Consider the following 21,316-nt stretch of genomic DNA (forward strand, 5'->3'; position numbering starts at 1 on the left):
TTTGGAATCCGAGTTCGATCATTTGTTCAACATTTTCTTTCAATTTGTTCATTGAACTCCAGGCTCCACAGGTTTAATAGATGTAAAGAGGGAGCGATGACAACCTTAACCACAAGAGAGACATAAGACAGAGTGAAAAAGGAGAGGAAAGATGAAATGAGATGGGCGGAGAGATTACAAGTTCGTTAGAGTGGGCTTAGACTGTTACAAATGGTATTTAGTGTGTCAGCATTCCTCTTTCTAGTAGACGTGTTTTATCCTCAAAGTGGACAATATCATACCACTACGGTACGTAAGATATAAGATGATATAAGATGAAACCCTGAATTGAAATTGGTGTCGGATGATATCAGAGGTTTTAGTACAGCAACAGGCTGCCACCAGTGAATGAAAATGAACAATCCGCCAACAGATACTTCATTTCTTCATCTTCTTCTTCTTCATCATCATCCTGATGAACCCTGGTGGCTGAGGAGTTGTTTGTTCCGGACAGCCTTTTTTTCTTGTAGTTGGCCTTGAAGCAGGCTTGTCTAAGCCTCTTCGTGTTGTCCTCCAACTGTAAATCCGGTCTCTCTTCCATTAACTTCTTCTCATTCTCTAATATCTCCAATACATGCCTTAGCTTCACTCCATCTTCCTTCTCAAGCTCCTTCACATTCTTGATTAGCGTTTGGAGGCTCATCAACTTCCTATGAGGCCATCTCCTTATGCCCAATTCTCTACACCTCTTCTTCAACAGAGTGAGCCCCACATTCAATTCCTTAGCGGCCTGAGTTATGGGCATCCAGAAGTACTCAGATATTGTCTTTCTTGACAAACCTTTTGATGGGCTGCTGCTCCTTTCTCCGCACCACTTCCTTTTGCCCCTCCCTTCTTTCCTCTCTAATCCCTTCTTTTCATTTTCTCCACCATCTTCTGCAGAGCCAAAAAGATTCTGTCATTCAATGACAACTATATAATCATAATCAAGAGCAATGTAATGTAATGAATACCTGATATAATGGTGTTATTGGGTTCAATATCCTTTAGAACCAAAAAGGAGTCATTTGGGCATGTCTCAAACAATGGAACAACGTCAAAAATGCTGTCTTGAAACCCAAAATTGCAGTTACTATTCAATGCAGAATTGTAGGTTCTAAGTGAAATGAGAAACGAAGACTAAATGAACAATGAAAGTTCATAAAACTCACCTGAAATGGAGAGGGGAAAGATGGCATGACGAAGGAAAAGGGTCCATTTCCTCTTCACCAAAAGAGTTGGAAAATTGAAGGGGAAGAAGAAAAGGGAAAGAATTTAAGGGAGAAGGCATTGGAGAAGGTGCGCAGCCAATGAAGCGAAAAACCAGTATCAGAGCGCATGAACAGATAACGAAATCATGCAAGAAAGAGATCAGTTTTGGATTTTGAGTAATGAACAGTGAAATCATGAGCGTGTGCTTACTGCTTGGATGAAGCTAACCAATGGAATGAAGGCACTAAAAACTTACGATAATCATTACCCATCAAAAGCCTTGAAGCCGTCTTAAAAAGCTTTGATCCTTAGAGTTCCAACTCACTACTGTTTCCATATGATCATGCTTTCATTTATTTGGCTTTCATATCAAATTTAATTTATTGTACTTTTGGATAATTAGTGTTAAGTTTACAACAAAACCTAGAAATCGATCATTGATCCAATATGAGTACTTCCATAGGATAGACCTTGTGACGATGAAAAAAGCATAAGTTATCTCGTTCATGCTTCCTTCCCGCTGTCATCTTCTTTAGCTGGCCACACGGACCAACTCCACTTAAAAAAAAAAAAGGATACTTAGACACTTAGAGGGGCAAAACAAGAAAGTAGATATTTTACATTTTCCATGATAAGTGGTTGTCGTAGATAGGAGCGACTTGATACATCGGTGGAATGCTACCTCCAATGACTTGATACTTAGACACTTAGAGGGTCAATGACTTGATACATCGGTGGAATGCTACCTCCAATTTTCTGTATGTTCGGTAGAATGCTACCTCCACTGATACAAGTATATTAATTACCCCCAACTGTACAAGATAATTACCACCTATCATAATGTTTTCTAACTTTACTTCTTTCCGCTCCAAATTATTGATCCGATCATGATATTTCACTGTAAATCTAGCTTAAGCAATCCATTAATGAATAAATTAAAACATAGGCAAATTTATGAAATAAATTTCGACCTAGCTTAAACGTATGTATGAAAGGGAAAGGAGGGTTTCAATTTCGACAGAAGGAAATAGTACTCTAGAATCTTCTTTTATAAAATTGACAAAATTAAGAATCTTGGATAATATTCAAGGAATCATTTCTCTCAACGAAGTAAAACATAGAAATTATGGGCGTAAGCAAATCATTTCTCTAATTTCTTCCCTGACCTTGAGGACAAGAGCCATGAGGGCTGGGGGGATTTGGTCGTAAATTCTTAGCAGGAAAACAAACTGACTCCAACACTCCAATGTGGTGAAAAGCATCAGTTTCTCCACCTACCCCCTCCTCCTCTTCCTCCACCGCGGTGCTTACCACCACCCAATGCCCTGTTTGCATCAGATATCGTCTTCAAGTTTTCAGGCAGTGGAAGGATATGATCCACACACTTCCTGAAGCTGAAGTCATCAGCAGACCCATCCTCCCGAATCAGGAAGAAGCACTTGCTTTTCCACATGGGATGGTATCGAATTTGGCAAGCGCGAACACCACAGCCGATCTTTTTGTCCGGTTCGACATGTCCCTTCTTAATCAAATCCAGCAACACCATCAGCTCGTACTGCCACACAACAAATTTCACATTTAAGACACTCAGGACTAAGAATGGTGGAGCCTTAATGGAATGAAGGAGGTCACTTTTAACCATTTGGCCTATGTTAATTGTATAAAATCAAGCCAACCACTAATCAATCTGACAGAAGAATCCAAATGACCTAGTGTTTTCAATTCAGATGAACTCAATCATAGTATACCTAATAAGATAATTTACCAAGCAAGAAATTTAGAGATCTCTTGTACCCATTACGAATCTCCGAGAAGTAAAGACCTCAAACTTTTACAAGTTATGAGGCAAACCATCATCAATCTCCATCAGAATATTGAAGAACAAGTCTCAAATTCCAACTTGTCCATGAATACAAGCTTATTCTCCAACAAAACAACTACAATAATTAAGGCCGTAATTCATGACACAAAAGATAAAAAATAGTAAAAGCTTCATATCAAATTGATTGACGAAAAAATATTTTTGGTAGAGCATTCACCCTTCTGCTAAATTGATGAACCATTCACCCTTTCATGAGTACAGAGATCCCAGTTCCCCACCCCATTTAGTAATTTTATTTTATTCTTTAGCTACATGTATCTTTTATGCACTAAAACAATGACGATGATGAACAAAATCAGCAGCATTTAGCAGAAAAATAAAGTTTTATCAATGCTATTCGTAGCCTTTCCATTAACAAAACAGAGAAGGATAGCAGATAAAAGAAGTCCATAATATTATACCTGGTTCACGTTCAAGTTGGCAGGCCAGTAGTGAAGAAAGTTGTAGAAGTAATCGAACAACTCCACCGATGATCCAAAGCTCTTCGGGCCTAAACTCACAGGACCATGCTCTTCCTCGCCTTTCCCATCTCTTTCCACCTTCTCAAGCCTTTCCTCTTCAACCGACTTCTCCACCTTCAGCTTTTTCGCCTCTCCGACACAGTCACCGGCGCCTTCTTCCTCCCTCTCACGCTTGGAATTAGCATCCCCATTCGTTACTGGAGCGGCCTCGTTTGCATCAGAATCACCACCTGATACTTTCGGCTCTGTGCTTTCAAGTTCCATATCTTCGGCGGAGGAGTTGGTTACCTCCGGACCGTTTTCTCCGAGTTGAGGGATTGTCTCTTCCGCCATTTCGAAGTATACTCTGAAGTTGGAACCGACAGGCTTAAGAACTAAAACCCTAGTAGCGGATTAAAGAAGACGGTCTCTTATATTCGCCCTTCACTTTTAAATTGAAAGCCTCCGGTTTAATTTCTATTACACATCGGTCCACGTAAACCGGTTGCGTTTCCTTATTTATTTGCAAATATGTCCAAATTAAATCAAACCCATATAAATATACTAAAAATCCAATACAATGTTCAATTGTAAGATCCCACATCGGTCCAAGTGGAGAACGAAGTGTTCTTTATAAACGTGTGGAAACCTCTCACTAACAGACGTGTTAAAAAAATCTTGAGGTTGATGACGATACGTAACGGACCAAAGCGGACAATATTTGCTAACAGTGAGTTTTGACTCTTACAAATGATATCAGAGTCTGACATCGAGTGGTGTGTCAGCAAAGACGCTCCCACCCCCCCCCTCCCCCTCCTCCTCTCCTCAAGGGGGTGAATTGTGAGATCTTGTTTTGGCTATTACAAATGGTATCAGAGCCAGACACCAAGCGGTGTGCCATGCTAGCGAGGACGTGGACTCCCAAGGTAGTGAATTGTGAGATCTCACATCGGTTGGAGGAGAGAATGAAGCATGCATTTCTTGTAAGGGTGTAGGGTTGTAGTCGAGGATGAGGACATGGACAAAGAATGTAATCTTAGTCCCTAGCCCTCTTTAGAGGTCTCAAGGGGTTAGATTGTGAGGGCACACGTCAGTTTGAGAGGAGAACAAAACATTTGTTTCTGATAGAAGTGTAGGGTGATAGAAGTGTAGGGTGATGGGGCAATATACTTATAATACCTATTTGATTTGATTAAGTAAAGCAAATGAATAAGTGAGAAAGCAATTAGGGTTAGGGTAAGATTAGAAAGGGATTTAAAAATGGGAATGGAATGGAGAGTTGGAAGTTGGAAAGGAAGAGAGGGCAGACAGGAAGCAGAAGGGCGGCAAGAGTGTGAAGAAGACCATGACCAGTCCCAATCCCAAACCCTGTCGGTCTCAAACCAACCTCACTCACTTTTGAGTAAAAAAGAACAAACCCAAACCAAAACCCAATAATGCAATGATCAAAAGACGGTCCTGGTCTTCACAATCTTCCTAAAGCTTTTGAGTTCAATGGAATTGGGTACCAAAAGCATAAAAACCGTAGCTTTACTTTTGGTTACTTCAAAGCCGTCGTACCAATAGAGATGTATTCCTTGCTTATAAAACTCTCGATCATTATGGGATAAAAAACTGGGTTGGGTTCCCAAGAATGGAACTTTTTGTTCAAACTTGGAGAGAGTCTTGTAAAACACCCTTTTGTTTTATTGCTTCCATGGCAGGCTTATGATTGGCATGAATCTATGTCTTCTTTTCTTGCTTTCCTTTATTCCATTCTTATAAACCACAAACCCCATCACTGCCTTCAACTCCCACACCCAAACAAACACCATGCTCAGCACCAAAGCTTTGGTCTTTGCCTTACTTCTTGCTGGGGTTTCCTTGTGTGTTCAACCCCAAACAGCATCTGGGCTCACCACCATTGATCTTGCTCTCAAATGGGTGGCCTTCAAATCGCCAATTACCAACACCCACAACCCTGATTCTGTGAAGAAATTGAAGATGAAGAACATGAGCCTGGCTCCTTCACCAGCCATGCATTTTGACCCCAATCAGTCCAACAAAAGAGGAGTCAAGAAAGGATCCGACCCGATTCACAACAGATCCTAGCATCATCATTTCATCTTCTCATAATGCTCCCAACACTCTCTCCTCTCTGCTTACTTTTGATTACTTTCTTCAAAAGGGTTTGGTTGAATTTCCATTTATATATATATATAGTTCCCTCTTTGGTTTGCTTGAATGAAATAGTTGGAAAAGTTGTTGTATAGAACAGGCCTTTTCCAATTTCTTGCTTTACAACAAGCCTTACAAGTTGTAGTAGAGAGCAAAGTTTCATCATTTCTTCAAACATTTTATTCATACCACCATTTTTTGCATTCTAGTTCCTATTATTTTTCCTACTTTTTGCTTCGTTGATCATAGGTTCATGAGGAAAGAGTACATCTTCAATGGTACGACAATTTTTTTTGTGGAGAGTTTATACCCAAAATAGACAATATCATACTATTATAGAGAGTCGTGGTGTATCAGAGTCATACATTTAATTTAGTCATGTCAATAGAATCCTCGGACGTCAAACAAAGAAGTTATGAGCTTTAAAAGGTGTACTTTGTTCGAGTGTCAAGAGAAGGAGTCGAGCCTCAATTAAGAACAGAGACTTTATGGTGTATTTAAGGGGTATACCTATTTACACCAACAACAAACTCGTAAAGATAATGTTTTTAAGACTAATTTTGTTAGTGATTATAAATGATTTAAAAAATAAAAGGTATAATTAAATTAGTTACTAATCATTTTCACAGTTGATTATAAAAAATAAAAATAAAAAGGATTCTAAAGTGATTATGGTCAATCACTTTAAAAGAGTTCTTTTATTAAAAGAACTAAAAAAAAAAGCTTAAAAATAATGATGAAATTACAAAATTACCCTTATATTTAAAGTTTCTCCTTTTCTCTTTATGGTAATTGACATTTATAGAATTAATTAGTTTGGGTTACCAAAGAAAAAAATTCAGTAAAATAAATTTTAATAAAATAAGATACAATGAACATAACCAAATTAAAATTACACTTTAACGGACTACAACCGGATTATACGTGATAAAGTTAATTAGTAATTGAGAAACTTACAAAATATTTATAAATAAATAAATAAAAAAAGATTAATAAAAAGTAATAATTAATAAAAGCAAATGGGCTAGTGGTGTGGGCCGGCCCAAAACGAAAAGCGGAGCCCAATTATGGAATAACGCACGAGTTGTGTCGTAAATGATTTGGCGGCGCAGAAGGCGGTGATGTTCAATCGCCGCCACCGTCAATGAAACTCAATCATTCATTGTTTTGGCGGCTATATTTCATTCCCTAAAATTAAATTTGGGATAATTCCAACCGCCCAACTCGGGATTTGTCACACATAATTCAGTAACTAATATTTTATTAATTTAGATTGTTAAATCACTTCATAATCTTTCTCTTAATTACTTGATTAATTCTGTTATGGATTTTACTTAAAAAGGCTTTAATTTGGGATTGAACTGTTTGGATTCCCAGAAAATGCATGTTCATGAAACGATGAACAACACCATGAAATTTAATGGGGAAATTCATCTCCATAGCTAGTGTTCTTGTTTATGATTAGAAAGCTCTGTAAATAACAAATTGATTCATAATTATTGGTTCTTGATGCATCTGATAAAGGAGGAAATCAAAAACAAAAACAAAAACAAAAACAAACTGTGTTTTTTTTTATATATCCACTCCCCAATCATCCATGTGCTGTAACTGATAAGATATACATCAAAATGCAGATTGAAATTCAAAACCACAACATATAGAAATATAAGAAGAGACCCTTTTGGTTTTAGGTGTGAATTTTGACGATGGGATCAATGATTGGGGTTTGGAGGATGATACTCAATAACAACTTCAGCATTAACCTCCCTGCGGTGGAAGCTCCTGTGGCAGCCACAAGCATCACAGAAGAAAGCCTCCTCAGTCCCATCCTCTCCAGTGGCCATGAACTCCCGGCAGCCGTCCACAGCAAACCCACCAAACTTGGCAGCATGGTTCTTCCGACACTCCACATAGTGCACGACAGAGCCCACTCTGGTGCGGGTCCGGGCGCCAGAGCCCTCAGTTTTCTTCAACACCACCACCTTCTTCCTCATCATAAACCCACCAATCTTGGGTGAATTAGGCGCAACTTAAAGGAAAAGGACACAAGATGAAGCTCCTAATTTATATATATATATATAGCCCTAACCCTAAGAGAGGTATTTATAAAGTAAACCAAGTGGGCACACAGAAGCGATCAAAACAGGAACACAAGCTTATTTTGGCAACATTTTGAAAACCCTTTTGGTGGGATTACAACGCAATGACTCAACTCACCCTCTACCAAATTTCATGTTATCAAACCCAGAGGGGTATTCAAAGGGCGTGCCATTCCTTGATTGGTAAGCCTAAAAAGGTAGGTGAAAGGAGGGGTAATTAATTAAGGAGTAGAAGCGGTATTGTACCCAAATATGGTTTGCTTTGCTTTACTTTACACACAATTCTTGCTTCAAATAATGCACCAAACACTGCTTGGGGTGGCAGTGAGAGGGGAAAAAACCAAGGGATGAACACAAAAGAGGCCGCATTATGTTGCTTTCTTTTTTTCAATAAACAAAAGGGGGATTAAAACCAGCGGCTTTTTAGGCCTAACATTATAATTAAGCTGTCATAATTAAGGGTATAGAATAGATGTGTAGCCCAAAGATGTGTGGCACAAAGGGGTCCATTATTAACGCCATTCCACTGCCTAAGATTCCAATAATTAAATTGAAGAACAACACAGTGGGCACCCTCAACCAACCACCAACCTCTTCCCCAAGTCCCTTTTGCATCAAATCAATTACTCCAATAAAGCTAACACCTTTCAACATCGATTAGATTCAAACTTTGGAAATGCCTTAATCAAACCCCAATTCATGATGGGGTCTTCTCCAATTTTGATGTAACACTTCAAAACCTCTGGAATTACCAATTCATTTGTATAGCATTGCATAACAGCGTCCAAGAATTAAGGAGCGTGTTTTAAGGGAATGTTGATTCATTGCAGGAGAGAGTTGTTGGGATTGTATCTTTGTCATGCCCCTCTTCAATCATTTTGTTTGTTTTTATAAGCTTTCTCCTTCCATTGTTTATTCTTGCCAAAGATACCACTACTTCTCCATTCAACCTCTATTGTCATTTTTTGGATTTTTCTTTGGGGCTTTCTCTCAACGTTTTTAAAACGTGTCTTTGGTATAAGAGCTAGGCACCGAATGGTGTATCAGTAAGGATGTTGTTTCTCAAGGGGATAGATTGTGAGATCTCATATTTGCTAGATAGGGGAACCGAACATTTCTTGTAAGGGTGTGGAAATCTCTCCCTAGTAGATGTGTTTTAAAATTTTGAGGGGAAGCTCGAATGATATCAAAGTCGGTCACTGGGCAGTGTGCCAGCGAGGACATCGGGCCCCTAAGGAGGCTGGATTTTGAGATCCCATATCGATTGGAGAAAGGAACGAGTGCTAGCCAGGACGTTGTGCCCTGAAGGTGGGTGGATTGTGAGATACCACATCAATCGGAGAGAGGGACGAGTGCTATCGAGGACGCTGGGTCTCGAAGGTGGGTGGATTATAAAATCCCACATCAATTGGAGAGAAGAACATCTACTAGTGAGGACGCTAAACCCCGAAAGGAGGTGAGGATTGTGTGATCTCACATCGGTTGGAGAGAAGAATGAAGCATTCTTTGTAGGGGAAGGAAAAACCGTGAGACTCACGGCGATACTTAACAGGTTAAGGTAGACAATATCTACTCATAGTAATCCCGCTATAGATTTAACGCCAATTTGATGGAAATGTTACATTTCCAAAAATATCATAGTAATCCCGCTAGATTTAAAGCCAATTTGCTGGGAACGTTACATTTCCAAAAATATCATAGTAATCCCACTAGATTTAACGCCAATTTGATGGGAACGTTACATTTCCAAAAATATCATAGTAATCCCTCTATATTTAACGCCAATTTGAGCGGAGCGTTACATTTCCAAAAATATCATAGTAATCCCTCTAGATTTAACGCCAATTTGATGGGAACGTTACATTTCCAAAAATATCATAGTAATCCCGCTAGATTTAACGCCAATTTGATGGGAACGTTACATTTCCAAAAATATCATAGTAATCCCTCTAGATTTAACGCCAATTTGAGCGGAACGTTATATTTCCAAAAAAATTATAATAATCCCTCTAGATTTAACGCCAATTTGATGGGAACGTTCTATTTCCAAAAATATCATAGTAATCCCTCTATACTTAACGCCAATTTGAGTCAAGCGTTACATTTCCAAAAATATCATAGTAATCCCACTAGATTTAACGCTAATTTGATGGAAACGTTACATTTCTAAAAACATCATAGTAATCCTGCTAGATTTAACGCCAATTTGATGGGAACGTTACATTCCCAGAAAGATCGTAATAATCCCTCTCGCTTTAACGCTAATTCGACTAATAATTGAAAGACACCCATAAATATCATAATAATTCCTCTAAATTTAACACCAATTCAAGGGATAATCAAAAGACGAAGCNAAAAAAAAAAAAAAAAAAAAAAAAAAAAAAAAAAATTGAGGAAAAAAGAAAATGACGATGACAAGGCTGACACGACAAGGATAGTAGTAGTAGACAAAACAGCATTTTGTCGTTCGTGAAAGGAAAAAGGAAAGCCCAACGGCCCATCAATCAATCCAAATGCCAGCACTTACAACCCTGTCTTTTTTCACCAGCAGCTACGCCTTTCGGCATCCGACAATTTCAGAATTGCTGAAATGGGCCTATCTCTTTGGGCCCATTCATAGTCCCCTCCTTCCCACCCCCACCCCCATTTTGGGCCCATCTCAGGCCCACTTATACCTTCCATTGGATATTATATTCCTGCCACCTCACCATACTTATATTTTGTCGTGACGTGGATTGGGCCTTAACTTTTTACAGCCCAACTTCAGGCCCACTATATTCGGGGACCAACATAATAAAATAAAAAATAAATAAATAAAATAAATGGGTGTTATGCTATGTTAGGTGCCACATGCTATTGTCTAGGCTTCCCTATAAATTGGTTTAAATAAAAAATAATTATTGTAATTAAATGTCACATTTATTAACAACGCTAAATCCATGTCAGCTTGTCTTTTAGAATATATAATTAATTAGAGATTATAATTGGTGGACTAATTTGAAGCCTAACTGGAATGGAATAAGACAAGAATCTTCGGAGATCTTTCCTCTTTGAAACGGACGAAACATGAGCCTATAAAGAGACGTGTTTTAGCGAAATAATAATATTGAAGGTAAATGGTTTGTTGGTAGATTTACAATTGCTGAATTTTGGTAATATAAACTAAAACTTGGAGGATATAATAGATTAAAACAACCCTTGGTGACCGTCTTGCAATGAGAAGTTGATAAGATGTTGATGATTTTGAGGCGCAACATCATCAAACAGCCATGTCTCCAGCAAAGTGAGTGGCACTCCCCCAACGCTTTCAAGCCCAGTTTCAAGCTTGGAACTTTCCTCCACCGACACACAATTCTGGGTGGTTCTTGATTCTGAGTTGGTTCTTGTTGAATTTTGTGTCCAATTTTTGAGCAATCGAGCAATGTTTTCAGCACTTAATGCGTATGAAGAACAAGAAGGGGTATTGGATTCAGAATTATGAGTTTGTTTTGTAAGCGAAAGAGCTTCTTTCAATGCTTGTTTCGCTGTTTCAATGTCTGTTTGAACCCTTCTTTCCCATTGACCCTTTGACAACCCATTTTCATACACTTTTAGCTTCTTTTTCAAATGGGTATTCCAATAATTCTTTATATCGTTGTCCGTTCTTCGTGGGAGATACGAGGCTATAGCTGCCCATCTGTTGCCTAACAGGGCTTGGAGATGAATAATCATCTTCTCCTCATGATCACTGAACTGCCCGCGTTTGATCCCGGGTCGTAAGTAATTCGTCCACCGCAATCTACAACTCTTGCTACATCTCGACAGCCCTAAACAAAACATCAGACACAACTTCATAATATATTGTCTACTTTGAGCATAAGTTCTCTTTGGGCTTCTCCGGAAGACCGTAACTTATAAATCCATGATCATTCTCTAAACTGGGAATTAACCCGTCTCAACAATTCTCAACCTAAGAATGAACAAAAACGGGGGACATAATTACCTGTGTTATGGGGAACGGATCTCCAATTTCCAGGGCCATGTTGATGAATGTAAGAAACCAAGATGATATCTTCCTCGGGAGTCCAAGGGCCCTTTTTGACACTGATTGTTTGGCAGCAGGGTGGCCTTCCCATTGGCTTTGTTTCTTGTTTTGCTTGGAAGTTGGACGTCGGCTAAGCTAAGTATATATAGAGAGAGGCAGCGCTTGGGAAGAGGTCGGCGGAATTGAATTATATGGATGGGAATGGTGTGTGGTATGGTGCAAGATACGGTGCCGAGTGAAGCCACCTGTTTCACTGTTTGTTCCTTTAATAACCCTAATATCATATGACTTCCAATGTCAACTCTCCTTGTCGACATGAACTTAGGTCGCTTCTTTCTATCATCTGCAGCTGAGTTCTTCATTCAGCTCCTTCCACAACCATGTTTACTTTGCTCTTTCATGTTATGGAGCTCTTTTTAAATGCAAATACAATGGATCGACTGACCGACCGACCAAGTTTTTGTTCTCATTTTTCACACATATCTTAACGCTAGCAGATATTATTCGCTTTGGCATGTTACGTATCGTCATCGACCTCATGGTTTTAAAATATGTCTTTCAAAGTTATACAACGAAACCGAAACCCATCTAAATACTATCTTTTTTGGGTTTTCCCTCATGAGTTACAAATGGTATTATAGCCAGACATTAGGCAATGTGTCAGCAAGGACGCTAGCCTCCCGTGGAGTTGGAATTGTGAGATTTCATATCGGTTGGAGAGGGGAATAAAGTGTAGAAACATCTCCTTAGTAGACGTGTTTTGAAACCGTGAGACTAACGACAATACGTAACGTGTCAAAGCAAATAATATCCAGTAGTGGTGGGTTTGGATTGTTACTAATTAAATTAATATTAGGTTATGGAGTATGAATTTGAGGTATGTTTATAGATATAGCTAAATCTGAGGTGAGGTTAGAATGTGAGAATGGAGGGCATCCCCAATTGAATTAAAAGGTGGAAAATGATACTTCATGGACAACTTTACCTTTCGTGCATTGCATTGAAAACGATTTTGGATTCATGCATAGACCCAAGATGTAGCCAACTCAACATATGGTGTCCCATCCTAATTTCACTGCACAATCTCTCCCAACCAAGGAGACTCACGTTAACAACAATCCAACTTCATGATCCCTTGGTAGGTATGTTGGTGTTGTAAAAGAATATTTGTGTTTATGTTAGCATGTTTAGAATCATTCAAATTTTGCATGATAAATCTTACTCATGAAGTGATTCAAATCTTAAAAGAGTTTTTTTGCCTTAACATGTTCGATGAACAAGGTAATCCGAATTTAATTTTTCTTTCAAGTGATTTCTTATCAATTANTTTTATATAGTTTTGGTTGCAAGCTTAGAAGTATTCAAGCTTAACATGATCAATCTTGCTTGTGGAGTTATTCGAATCTAAAAAAAAAAATTCTTACCTAAATATATTCGATTAATAAGATAGTCAAAATCTTACATTCTCTTGTAGTGATTCCTTATCAATACAACTTAAAATTCTTACCTACGAGTGTTATCAAAGGTCAATTCAAGCATGTCTCAAGTTGCTATTTGTATAGATCTAAAGTTTATAAAAATGTAACATAGGTTTTCATAGAGGCATAGCTATACATAAAACACACCCTCCAACTGGGTTAGCCAAAAAAGTTGAAAGATGTTTAAAGAGGCAATGAGGCGATTGATGTGAATGCATGATGGATGAATTTGTGACATTAATTGGTAGTGGGGTAAGGCATTGTTGTTTGGGATAGGGTCAAATATTAAATAAAGACAAGGATGTGCAAGCAATGTTATAGCATACCAACCTTCCATGGCTGCCCACCTTTAACTCCCATCACCATATTCATGTGGAATTCTTTGTTCTATAAACTTTTTGAAACTGTCAACTCCTACACACTATGAACAATACAAACCCCTATCAACCACGTTTCCTTCTCTTCTTCTACACTTCCTACACCGACATGGACCATCCTACAAATATAAAGGAGAAACTATTAGTTCATATTTGAGCTTTAAATTCATTGCCCAAATGATAGAAGATTTGAAGGTGCAATAAATAGTGAAGAGGTTGATTTGGTAATGCTAATAGTGTTCATTGGTTTATAATAGTAATAAATCTACATAGAACCTTAAATACTTCACTACAAATAGGATTATATATGAACAAGAACACGTCCCATTTATACCAAAAATTAATGATGTTTAATTCATGAATTCTTAGTTATTTTTCTAAATTCTTTCTGAATTTAGAAAAATAAATAAATAAATAAAATGAAAGTTGAATCAATCAAATGTGATGGTAGATGAGATGTTACATCTCTAGACTTAATAACACCAAGTAAGTTTTTATAATCAATTAATGTTAATTGGTAAGAAGCANTTGAGAAATTCCATTGTTGTTATTATTATTGTTATGATTATTTTTGCATACTTGATATCAGTTACCTTGTCAGCTCTTATCTAAGGGTAAAAGAAATTCTTTTGGAAGTGAGCATTGAGCTTGTTAGCCTCTATCAAGAATGAAAAAAAAAAAAAAAGTCAAAATTTCTTCAATTATCTAAAAAAACACCACCACCTATTAATAATTTAGCTCTTTGATGCAAGCTTCTCCTTCGCCTTCTGAATCTTCAATACCTTCTTCACAATCTTTTGCTCTTCCACCAAAAAGGCCCGAATAATTCTACCCCACCGGAAAAGAAAGATGCAAGCAAATAATTTATGATAAATACAATCAAATAGATGAAATATTGAGAGGTCAAAAAATGTAACGGGAAGCCAACCTCTCTCTAACGGCACCGCCAGATAGAACACCGCCGTATGCACGATTAACAGTCCTCCGGTTTCTAGCCAATCTAGACCTCTTATATTCAGCTGGCCTCAAGTGAGGAATCTGCAGCGAACACAAATTTTACTCGGATTAACCAAAGCTAATCTGGTCTGAGGCCACTTTACAGCCATATAATTTCAGAATTTGTCACCAGCTTAATGCAAATGAACATAAACCAACAGCCAATTTTCAATAACCAACTTAAACTTAGAAGGCTGAGCTGACATACGATTCAGAAGATGTCCAAACCCATACATGTGGGTGCACAAATGTATATACATGGGTCTACCAGTCTTCAAAGAATGCAAGTCATGAAGCACAAGTGTATATACATGTGTCTACCAAGAGACAGAGAATGCATGTAATGAAGAACGAATGTACATGAATGCATCTACCAATGTACAAGAATGGATGTCCAATAGATAGATAACCTTCGAGTGTAGAAACATGCATAGAATGCCATGAATAAAACATATTCCAGGACCAATCACATTTTTTTTTGTAAATAGAACATAGTTGAACACTACTATCTTGACGTTAATATGTAAAATGAATGAATATTTTGCAGGTAGGCCGTAAGGATCCAGTTCAACAAACAATCTAAGATATGGTTAAACTGGAAGTCCTGAAATCCTCTATGAACTGTGTATGCATTTTAAAATAATGGAGAGAAGAACTTTCTGCCTTAAGTTCAGGGCAGAAAAGAGTCCTCCAAACAATAAGAGAAGTAATATAAACATATAGTCGTACTAAAAATATATGCACCTCCATCCAGTTTGTGGATCATTCAGATATCCAAAATAAAACTATGAAAATGAATATTTTCATTGTGAGATTGATTTCAGTCTGTGACGTCTGTCTTTGATCATGCTCAATGACAACATCGTGAGGCCAGCTGAACAGCGGATAATCCAGAGGAACAATCAGGCCATAAAAAATATAGAGATTCATTTAACTTCCACTCGTAAAAACGAAATAAGAAATCACTCGGACGAAGTTCAGTTATTACCAAGGGAATTAGAATTAAATTTGAACTTGGAAAAAAACTAGTCTCCCTGTAAAACCTAGTAACTTCCGGAGTAATGATCGTAGGAACCAAAAGTTCCATACACGAGCGAAATTTCAGTACTGATCGACAAAAACTTTCTCTAATGCATCACAAATGCGGCACAAACCTAACGGAAGCTATCTGCATCAGTTTTTTCCCTTTTTCCTTGTCTACTAAATAAGTTGGACACAGCAAACAAAAGAAACAAAAAGAAAACAGCTACCACAATGCCCTAAACTACATGTGCTACATTTAGCAAGTAACATCATTCAATCCACCAAAGGCAAACGCACACGCCACAAAAAGATAACATCCATCAGCTAATCAAAATATCAGGAAAGTCAACAGAGAAATGGAACGAGTACATCAATCAGATACGTAATTGGTGAAATAACTAACAAGAGTAAAAAAGAAAGAAGGCAGAGAACTGTGATTAAAAACTTACTCCCTGAATCCTTTTGCCGGTAACCGGACATTTCGGACCACTGGCTCTTTTCTTGGTAGTCTGGTACACAAGCTTCCCGCCTATAAACAGAAAAGAAGAACAATGACACAAATATCAGCCAACAATGGATTTCCAACAAGCATTGAATACAATATCAAATGCACGAGAAATAATGGGATAGATATAGAATGGAGTCGAATGAGAGCACTACCAGGGGTTTTGACGACACGGTGCTGGTTAGACTTGGTAGCATAGCTATGGCGCTTGCGGTAGGTAAGACGCTGAACCATCTTGGACGATTCTCCTCTCGTTCTCTGGGTGTCCTGGTTAAGGAGGCTGCTGCGGAGACCTTCTTCCAAATTTAGGAGGATGAAATAAAAACACCAAGACAGCCCCGATGCCCTAGATCCGACGGATCGTATGCGTTCTCATCGACGATTAAGATTTAATCACGTCCTTTTTTAAAAAAAAAATCAATTTTATACTTCTTTTTTTATGGGCTCCGATCAAAATGTCTAATTGGGCTGGGCCGAGTATTGGGCCACAATCCTAAATGAATTGGGTTGGGTTAGCAATTAACGAGCCCGTTCTGCCGTAGAGAGAGATTTTACGTTATTTCATAACTGTATGCTGCTTACTTGGCGTGATTCCATTGGTTGACTCAACTACGTCTGATTTGGATAAGATTTATTTATTATAATAATAATAATAAAGGCAACAAAAAGAAGAGTCAGTGACGCAGACTTTTCCCATTGCCAACCGTGAAACATTCACCTCACAATTCCATCCACCTTTGTTTTTTCTTCCTCGAAATTAATGGATAAATGGGCTTAATTTTGTGACAATAATATATATATATTAATACAAACATGTCACGTCGCCATGATTTATGATTTTTTATTTTAATTGTCTTCGATCGTGACGCATGATCAGTGTATACGATGTTTAAGTTGATTTGGATTATGAACAAACACGAGAGTTCTATAAACTTGTTGTGTTATGATTTCTACAAATTTACCTAAAATAGGATAATTTTGGGCACCATTGATGCTAGCTATATTGTTTGAAAATGACCTTATCTAGTGAACATAAGCTTAATGGTAAGAATGGAAGGGGTGGACAATGGGATTTATTGGACGTTGATCTGGTTTGAGTTAACTTGGATATATGTGTGGTGTCACGATCATGTTGAGTTTGATTTTTACTTAACGGGCTTGTTCATTGGATTAGAATAAATATTGCACCATCATTATTTTGTTGCTTAAAAATGTGATTGTAACACGTGAGATCACATGCAAAGTTTTAAACATTATTGTTTGTTTGGTACGAGACAAGGAGTTAAGTATGAGGTCACAAAATCGTGGGTTTGGTCCCATCTCCTCTCAATTCCCTTTATTTACTGCCCACTCATTATTAAAAGCTGCAACCAAAAACCCAACCCCCCTACTTACAAATCCCAACTTTTCCCGTTAATAAGACGAGCTTATCACTATTATGTTATGTATAACCGTTTGTCTCACAGTTTTAAAACACATATACCAAGGAGAGGGTTCTAGCCCTTATAAGAAATGTTTCATTTTTCTCTCGAACCAATGTCTAGCATCTTCACTGGCACATCACCCAATGTCCGGCCCTTGTAACAGTTCAAGCCTACTACTAATAGACATTATCCGTCTTACATGATTTTAAAACGCGTTTACTAGGAAGAGGTTTTCACACCATTATAAGGAATATCTCACAATCCACTATTTCGAGGGCTCAGCGTTCTCACAGACACACCTCTTTCTCCACTCCAATCAACGTGGGACCTCGGAGTTTGAACGTCGAAGAAGACCAATTAATTTAGAAACAATGTCATTGCATAAGAGTTAATTGAGGGCAATAGTAATGAATAATGAAGATGGTTGGTTCAAAGGGAGAGATTGAAGCAAATGCTGGGGATTGTGGTTTCAAGTCTTGAGGCAGATATAATAAGTAAGATGTTAGCCAAATTAGAGGGTAAGCTGTCTCCTTCAGTGGCATACATAAGTGGCAAGCGCATGTGGTCTCAGAAAAGGCAGCATTCTCTAATGTCTGGTCCACATTTCTTGCAAATTATTTCATCAACTCATACACACACTACTCTGTCACCCATTAGATGCACCCACAGCCTTGAATACACTCCATCTTCTTGCTTTCTAAACGCTTCCTCATAGGGTATATATTTATTACCATTCACATGTAACAACACAACCATTTTGCAAAATTTACTGTGGCTCAACGTCCTTCAATGTTGCCAATTCAGTAACATGTAAACTAGATCATTTATTTGAACTGTTTTTTTACCGTTTCTAACTTCTACTGTTGCTGTCTTCCCTGCAAACTGGATTCTACTTTTCTTTTGGTGGGGAGAAAAAGAAAAGGACTTTATGTTTGTTCATTGGCATTGATTGCAGCTACATCATCATCCAACCCATTCTCTCCGATCTTACATCAGTCGGAGAGAAGAACGAAACATTCCTTCCTAGTAGACGCGTTTTAAAACCGTGAGTTTGACAATATCTGTTAGCTGTGGGTTTGAGCTGTTACAAATGATATTAGAACTAGACACTGAGCGGTGTGCCAGCGAGGACACTGACTCCCCAATAGGGTTGATTATGAAATCTCACATTGGTTAGAGAGGGGAACGAAACATTCGTTGCAAGAGTGTGAAAACCTCTCCCTAACGTGTTTTAAAACTGTGAGGCTGACTACGATACGTAACAGGTCAAAGCAAACAATATATGTTAGCGGTGGGTTACTGTTACAAATGATATCAGAGCTAGATACTAGGTGGTGCGCTAGCGAGGACGCTGGCCTCCTAAGGGGGTGGATTGTAAGATCCTACATCGGTTGGAGAAGGAAACGAAACACTTCTTGTAAGAGCGTGAAAACCGCTCCCTAGCGTCTTTTAAAACTGTGAGGCTGACGACGATACGTAACGGGTCAAAATAGACAATACATGTTAGCGGTAGGCTTGAATTGTTACAAATGATATCAGAGCTAGATACTAGACAGTGTGCTAGTGAGGACGCTGGCTTCCTAAGGGGGTGGACCGTGAGACCCTACATCGGTTGGAGAAGGAAACTAAATATTTAAATATTTCTTATAAGGGTGTGGAAATCTCTCCCTAGTGAGTTTTAAAACCGTGAGGGAGACGACGATACATAAACGGATCAAAGCGAACAATATCTACCAGCAATGAGCTTGGACTGTTACAAATGATATTAAAACTAGACACTGGGTGTGTGACAACAAGGACACTGGCCCCTAAGAGGGATGGATTACGAGATCTCACATTAGTTGGAAGAGGAAACGAAATAATTATGTGAAAACTGACAATAATTATACATAACAGTCAAAACTGACAATATCTAGTAGGAGGTGTAATATAGGAACGGTTAGCAGGGTCCATGGCGTTATAGTTGGAGGTGTTGCATCAGCATGATTGGCGAGTGTCCTTGGGTTGAATGATAGAGAAAAAAGCAGCTCACGTGGTGTCTGAACCAAAGGGGCTGTCCATTGTCCAACCCTCCATCAAACCTTCACCGTTTTGTTTTGGTAAAAAAAACACATTCAGCTCTCACTCGCATTTCCCTCATCATTTTCTCCTCTTTGTTTTTTAAGGAAACAAAAAAAAAAAGAAAAAGAAAAAGAAAAAAAAACATAAAGGCTGACTCACTCAGTCTTTTCCATTTTTTTTTGTTTCTCAATTCAAAATCTTTGTACATGCGATCATGGAGGGAGGTGATGACCTCCACCGCTACCACCACCACCACCACCACCACCAACATCACCACCGCCCTAACTTCCCGTTTCAATTACTCGAAAAGAAAGACGACGACGACGCCTCCGCAGCCTCTTGCTCAACTTCCCCTTACCCTTCTCTCGCCATCTCCACCGACCCTACTACAACCGCCGCCGCCGCCGCCGCTGCTGCTGTCGAGCCCTCCAAGAAGCCACCACCAAAAAGAACCTCCACCAAAGACCGCCACACTAAAGTGGATGGCCGTGGGCGGCGCATCCGAATGCCAGCCCTATGTGCGGCGAGGGTATTCCAGCTGACACGCGAACTGGGTCACAAGTCCGACGGAGAAACCATCGAGTGGCTACTCCAACAGGCGGAACCCTCCGTGATCGCCGCCACGGGAACCGGAACAATCCCGGCGAACTTCACATCTCTCAACATCTCATTACGTAGCTCTGGCTCCACCATGTCCGTCCCTTCACAGCTCCGTTCATCGTCCTATTACAATCCAAATTTCTCCCTCCACCCACCACGCCGCACCCTTTTCCCCGGATTTGGCCTCTCATCGGAAACTTCCTCCACCGCCCTCCTCAATTTCCAGTCCACTAACACCGGCAACTCTCTACTCCAAGCCAAACCCGAACTCCGAGACACCACCACTTCATTAGACCTCTCCGACGCGGCGGAGGACATCAGCATAGGACGGAAGAGACGGCCATCGCCAGAGCAGGAGTTCAGTACAGGCGCGATTCCGGCGAGTGGAGGTCAGGTACCGGCGAATTTATGGATGCTTGCGAATACAAATAATCAAGGGATGGGGGTTGACCCCATATGGACTTTTCCGTCGGTGAATAACAGCGGTTTGTATAGAGGGACGATGTCGAGTGGGTTGCATTTCATGAACTTTCCGGGTCCGGTCACGTTGGTTCCGGGTCAGCAACTCGGGTCGAGCGCCAGCGGTGGGAATAATAGTTCTAGTGAGGCCCACTTCAATATACTAGCAGGCCTGAATCCTTATCGGTCGGTGTCAAGCAGCGGCGTCATGGAAGCGCAGGGAAGTGGGTCGCAGTCTCATCACGGCGGCGGCGGAGATGACCGGCACGACACAACCAGTCACCACTCGTAATGGAACGGAAACGGAAAACGGTAGATCCCCGCTCTATCCACACGTGTGGTCGTTTGATGTGTGGAAACACACGTGAGGTTTGATTTTCCATTGAGAAAAAAAAAAAAAAAAAATTTCTTTTTTGAGCTAATTTTTTTTGTGTGATTAATAAATATGGAATATGATGAGAAAAGAAAAGAAAAAGAAAGCCCATTTGAGTTTATTATTATTAAATATTAATCCTTGAGAAAAAAAGTTGATTAAATTTTATTATTTTTAGATATTTGCAT

General features: G+C 39.1%; 6 protein-coding genes across 7 annotated transcripts; 1 reads left to right on the forward strand and 5 right to left on the reverse strand.

The window, feature by feature from the left end:
* Positions 1–156: 156 nt before the first annotated feature.
* Positions 157–2,208, reverse strand: LOC111792272 (protein RKD2). Its single transcript, XM_023673636.1, has 3 exons — positions 1,191–2,208; positions 993–1,111; positions 157–915 (listed from the first exon to the last, which is right to left on the reverse strand). The coding sequence occupies exons 1-3, from the start codon at positions 1,424–1,426 to the stop codon at positions 359–361; spliced, it is 912 nt and encodes a 303-aa protein (XP_023529404.1). The 5' UTR covers positions 1,427–2,208; the 3' UTR covers positions 157–358.
* A 42-nt stretch (positions 2,209–2,250) lies between these two features.
* Positions 2,251–3,958, reverse strand: LOC111792273 (protein EMBRYO DEFECTIVE 514-like). The gene is made up of 2 exons (XM_023673637.1): positions 3,514–3,958; positions 2,251–2,785 (listed from the first exon to the last, which is right to left on the reverse strand). Exons 1-2 carry the CDS (start codon positions 3,904–3,906, stop codon positions 2,492–2,494), a joined length of 687 nt encoding a protein of 228 aa, XP_023529405.1. The 5' UTR covers positions 3,907–3,958; the 3' UTR covers positions 2,251–2,491.
* A 3,297-nt stretch (positions 3,959–7,255) lies between these two features.
* LOC111793649 (mini zinc finger protein 3-like) lies at positions 7,256–7,776 on the reverse strand. The gene has a single exon (XM_023675631.1). The coding sequence runs from the start codon at positions 7,704–7,706 to the stop codon at positions 7,422–7,424; it is 285 nt and encodes a 94-aa protein (XP_023531399.1). The 5' UTR covers positions 7,707–7,776; the 3' UTR covers positions 7,256–7,421.
* A 3,107-nt stretch (positions 7,777–10,883) lies between these two features.
* Positions 10,884–12,200, reverse strand: LOC111792676 (myb-related protein 306-like). The gene is made up of 2 exons (XM_023674227.1): positions 11,791–12,200; positions 10,884–11,614 (listed from the first exon to the last, which is right to left on the reverse strand). The coding sequence occupies exons 1-2, from the start codon at positions 11,921–11,923 to the stop codon at positions 10,995–10,997; spliced, it is 753 nt and encodes a 250-aa protein (XP_023529995.1). The 5' UTR covers positions 11,924–12,200; the 3' UTR covers positions 10,884–10,994.
* Positions 12,201–13,615: 1,415 nt separating this feature from the next.
* LOC111792199 (60S ribosomal protein L34-like) lies at positions 13,616–16,526 on the reverse strand. 2 transcript variants are annotated; one of them, XM_023673543.1, is made up of 5 exons: positions 16,367–16,526; positions 16,156–16,235; positions 14,616–14,725; positions 14,411–14,515; positions 13,616–13,806 (listed from the first exon to the last, which is right to left on the reverse strand). In XM_023673543.1, the coding sequence occupies exons 1-4, from the start codon at positions 16,443–16,445 to the stop codon at positions 14,422–14,424; spliced, it is 363 nt and encodes a 120-aa protein (XP_023529311.1). In that variant the 5' UTR covers positions 16,446–16,526; the 3' UTR covers positions 13,616–13,806; positions 14,411–14,421. The 2 variants fall into 2 exon arrangements, with proteins under 2 accessions (XP_023529311.1, XP_023529309.1); XM_023673541.1 differs by lacking the exon at positions 13,616–13,806 and having other exon boundaries at positions 14,384–14,515.
* A 2,988-nt stretch (positions 16,527–19,514) lies between these two features.
* Positions 19,515–21,206, forward strand: LOC111792299 (transcription factor TCP14-like). Its single transcript, XM_023673672.1, has one exon. The coding sequence runs from the start codon at positions 19,911–19,913 to the stop codon at positions 21,045–21,047; it is 1,137 nt and encodes a 378-aa protein (XP_023529440.1). The 5' UTR covers positions 19,515–19,910; the 3' UTR covers positions 21,048–21,206.
* The last annotated feature ends 110 nt before the right edge of the window (positions 21,207–21,316 follow it).

Source organism: Cucurbita pepo, chromosome LG04 (assembly GCF_002806865.2).
Source record: "Cucurbita pepo subsp. pepo cultivar mu-cu-16 chromosome LG04, ASM280686v2, whole genome shotgun sequence".
NCBI classification, from domain to species: domain Eukaryota; kingdom Viridiplantae; phylum Streptophyta; class Magnoliopsida; order Cucurbitales; family Cucurbitaceae; genus Cucurbita; species Cucurbita pepo.

Bases quoted from the DNA above. Each gene is read 5' to 3' on its own strand.
- LOC111793649 (XM_023675631.1), bottom strand. From the start codon at position 7,706: ATGATGAGGAAGAAGGTGGTGGTGTTGAAGAAAACTGAGGGCTCTGGC.
- LOC111792299 (XM_023673672.1), top strand. From the start codon at position 19,911: ATGGAGGGAGGTGATGACCTCCACCGCTACCACCACCACCACCACCAC.
- LOC111792272 (XM_023673636.1), bottom strand. From the start codon at position 1,426: ATGATTTCACTGTTCATTACTCAAAATCCAAAACTGATCTCTTTCTTG. The intron at 1,112-1,190 runs GTGAGTTTTATG...TGCATTGAATAG, and splicing joins CTTTCCCCTCTCCATTTCAG to TAACTGCAATTTTGGGTTTC. The intron at 916-992 runs GTATTCATTACA...TTGGCTCTGCAG, and splicing joins CAATAACACCATTATATCAG to AAGATGGTGGAGAAAATGAA.
- LOC111792199 (XM_023673543.1), bottom strand. From the start codon at position 16,445: ATGGTTCAGCGTCTTACCTACCGCAAGCGCCATAGCTATGCTACCAAG. The intron at 16,236-16,366 runs GTAGTGCTCTCA...TTCTGTTTATAG, and splicing joins CCGTGTCGTCAAAACCCCTG to GCGGGAAGCTTGTGTACCAG. The intron at 14,516-14,615 runs GTTGGCTTCCCG...CCGGTGGGGTAG, and splicing joins GGCGGTGCCGTTAGAGAGAG to AATTATTCGGGCCTTTTTGG.
- LOC111792676 (XM_023674227.1), bottom strand. From the start codon at position 11,923: ATGGGAAGGCCACCCTGCTGCCAAACAATCAGTGTCAAAAAGGGCCCT. The intron at 11,615-11,790 runs GTAATTATGTCC...TGTTTTGTTTAG, and splicing joins ATCCGTTCCCCATAACACAG to GGCTGTCGAGATGTAGCAAG.
- LOC111792273 (XM_023673637.1), bottom strand. From the start codon at position 3,906: ATGGCGGAAGAGACAATCCCTCAACTCGGAGAAAACGGTCCGGAGGTA. The intron at 2,786-3,513 runs GTATAATATTAT...GTTGTGTGGCAG, and splicing joins CCAACTTGAACGTGAACCAG to TACGAGCTGATGGTGTTGCT.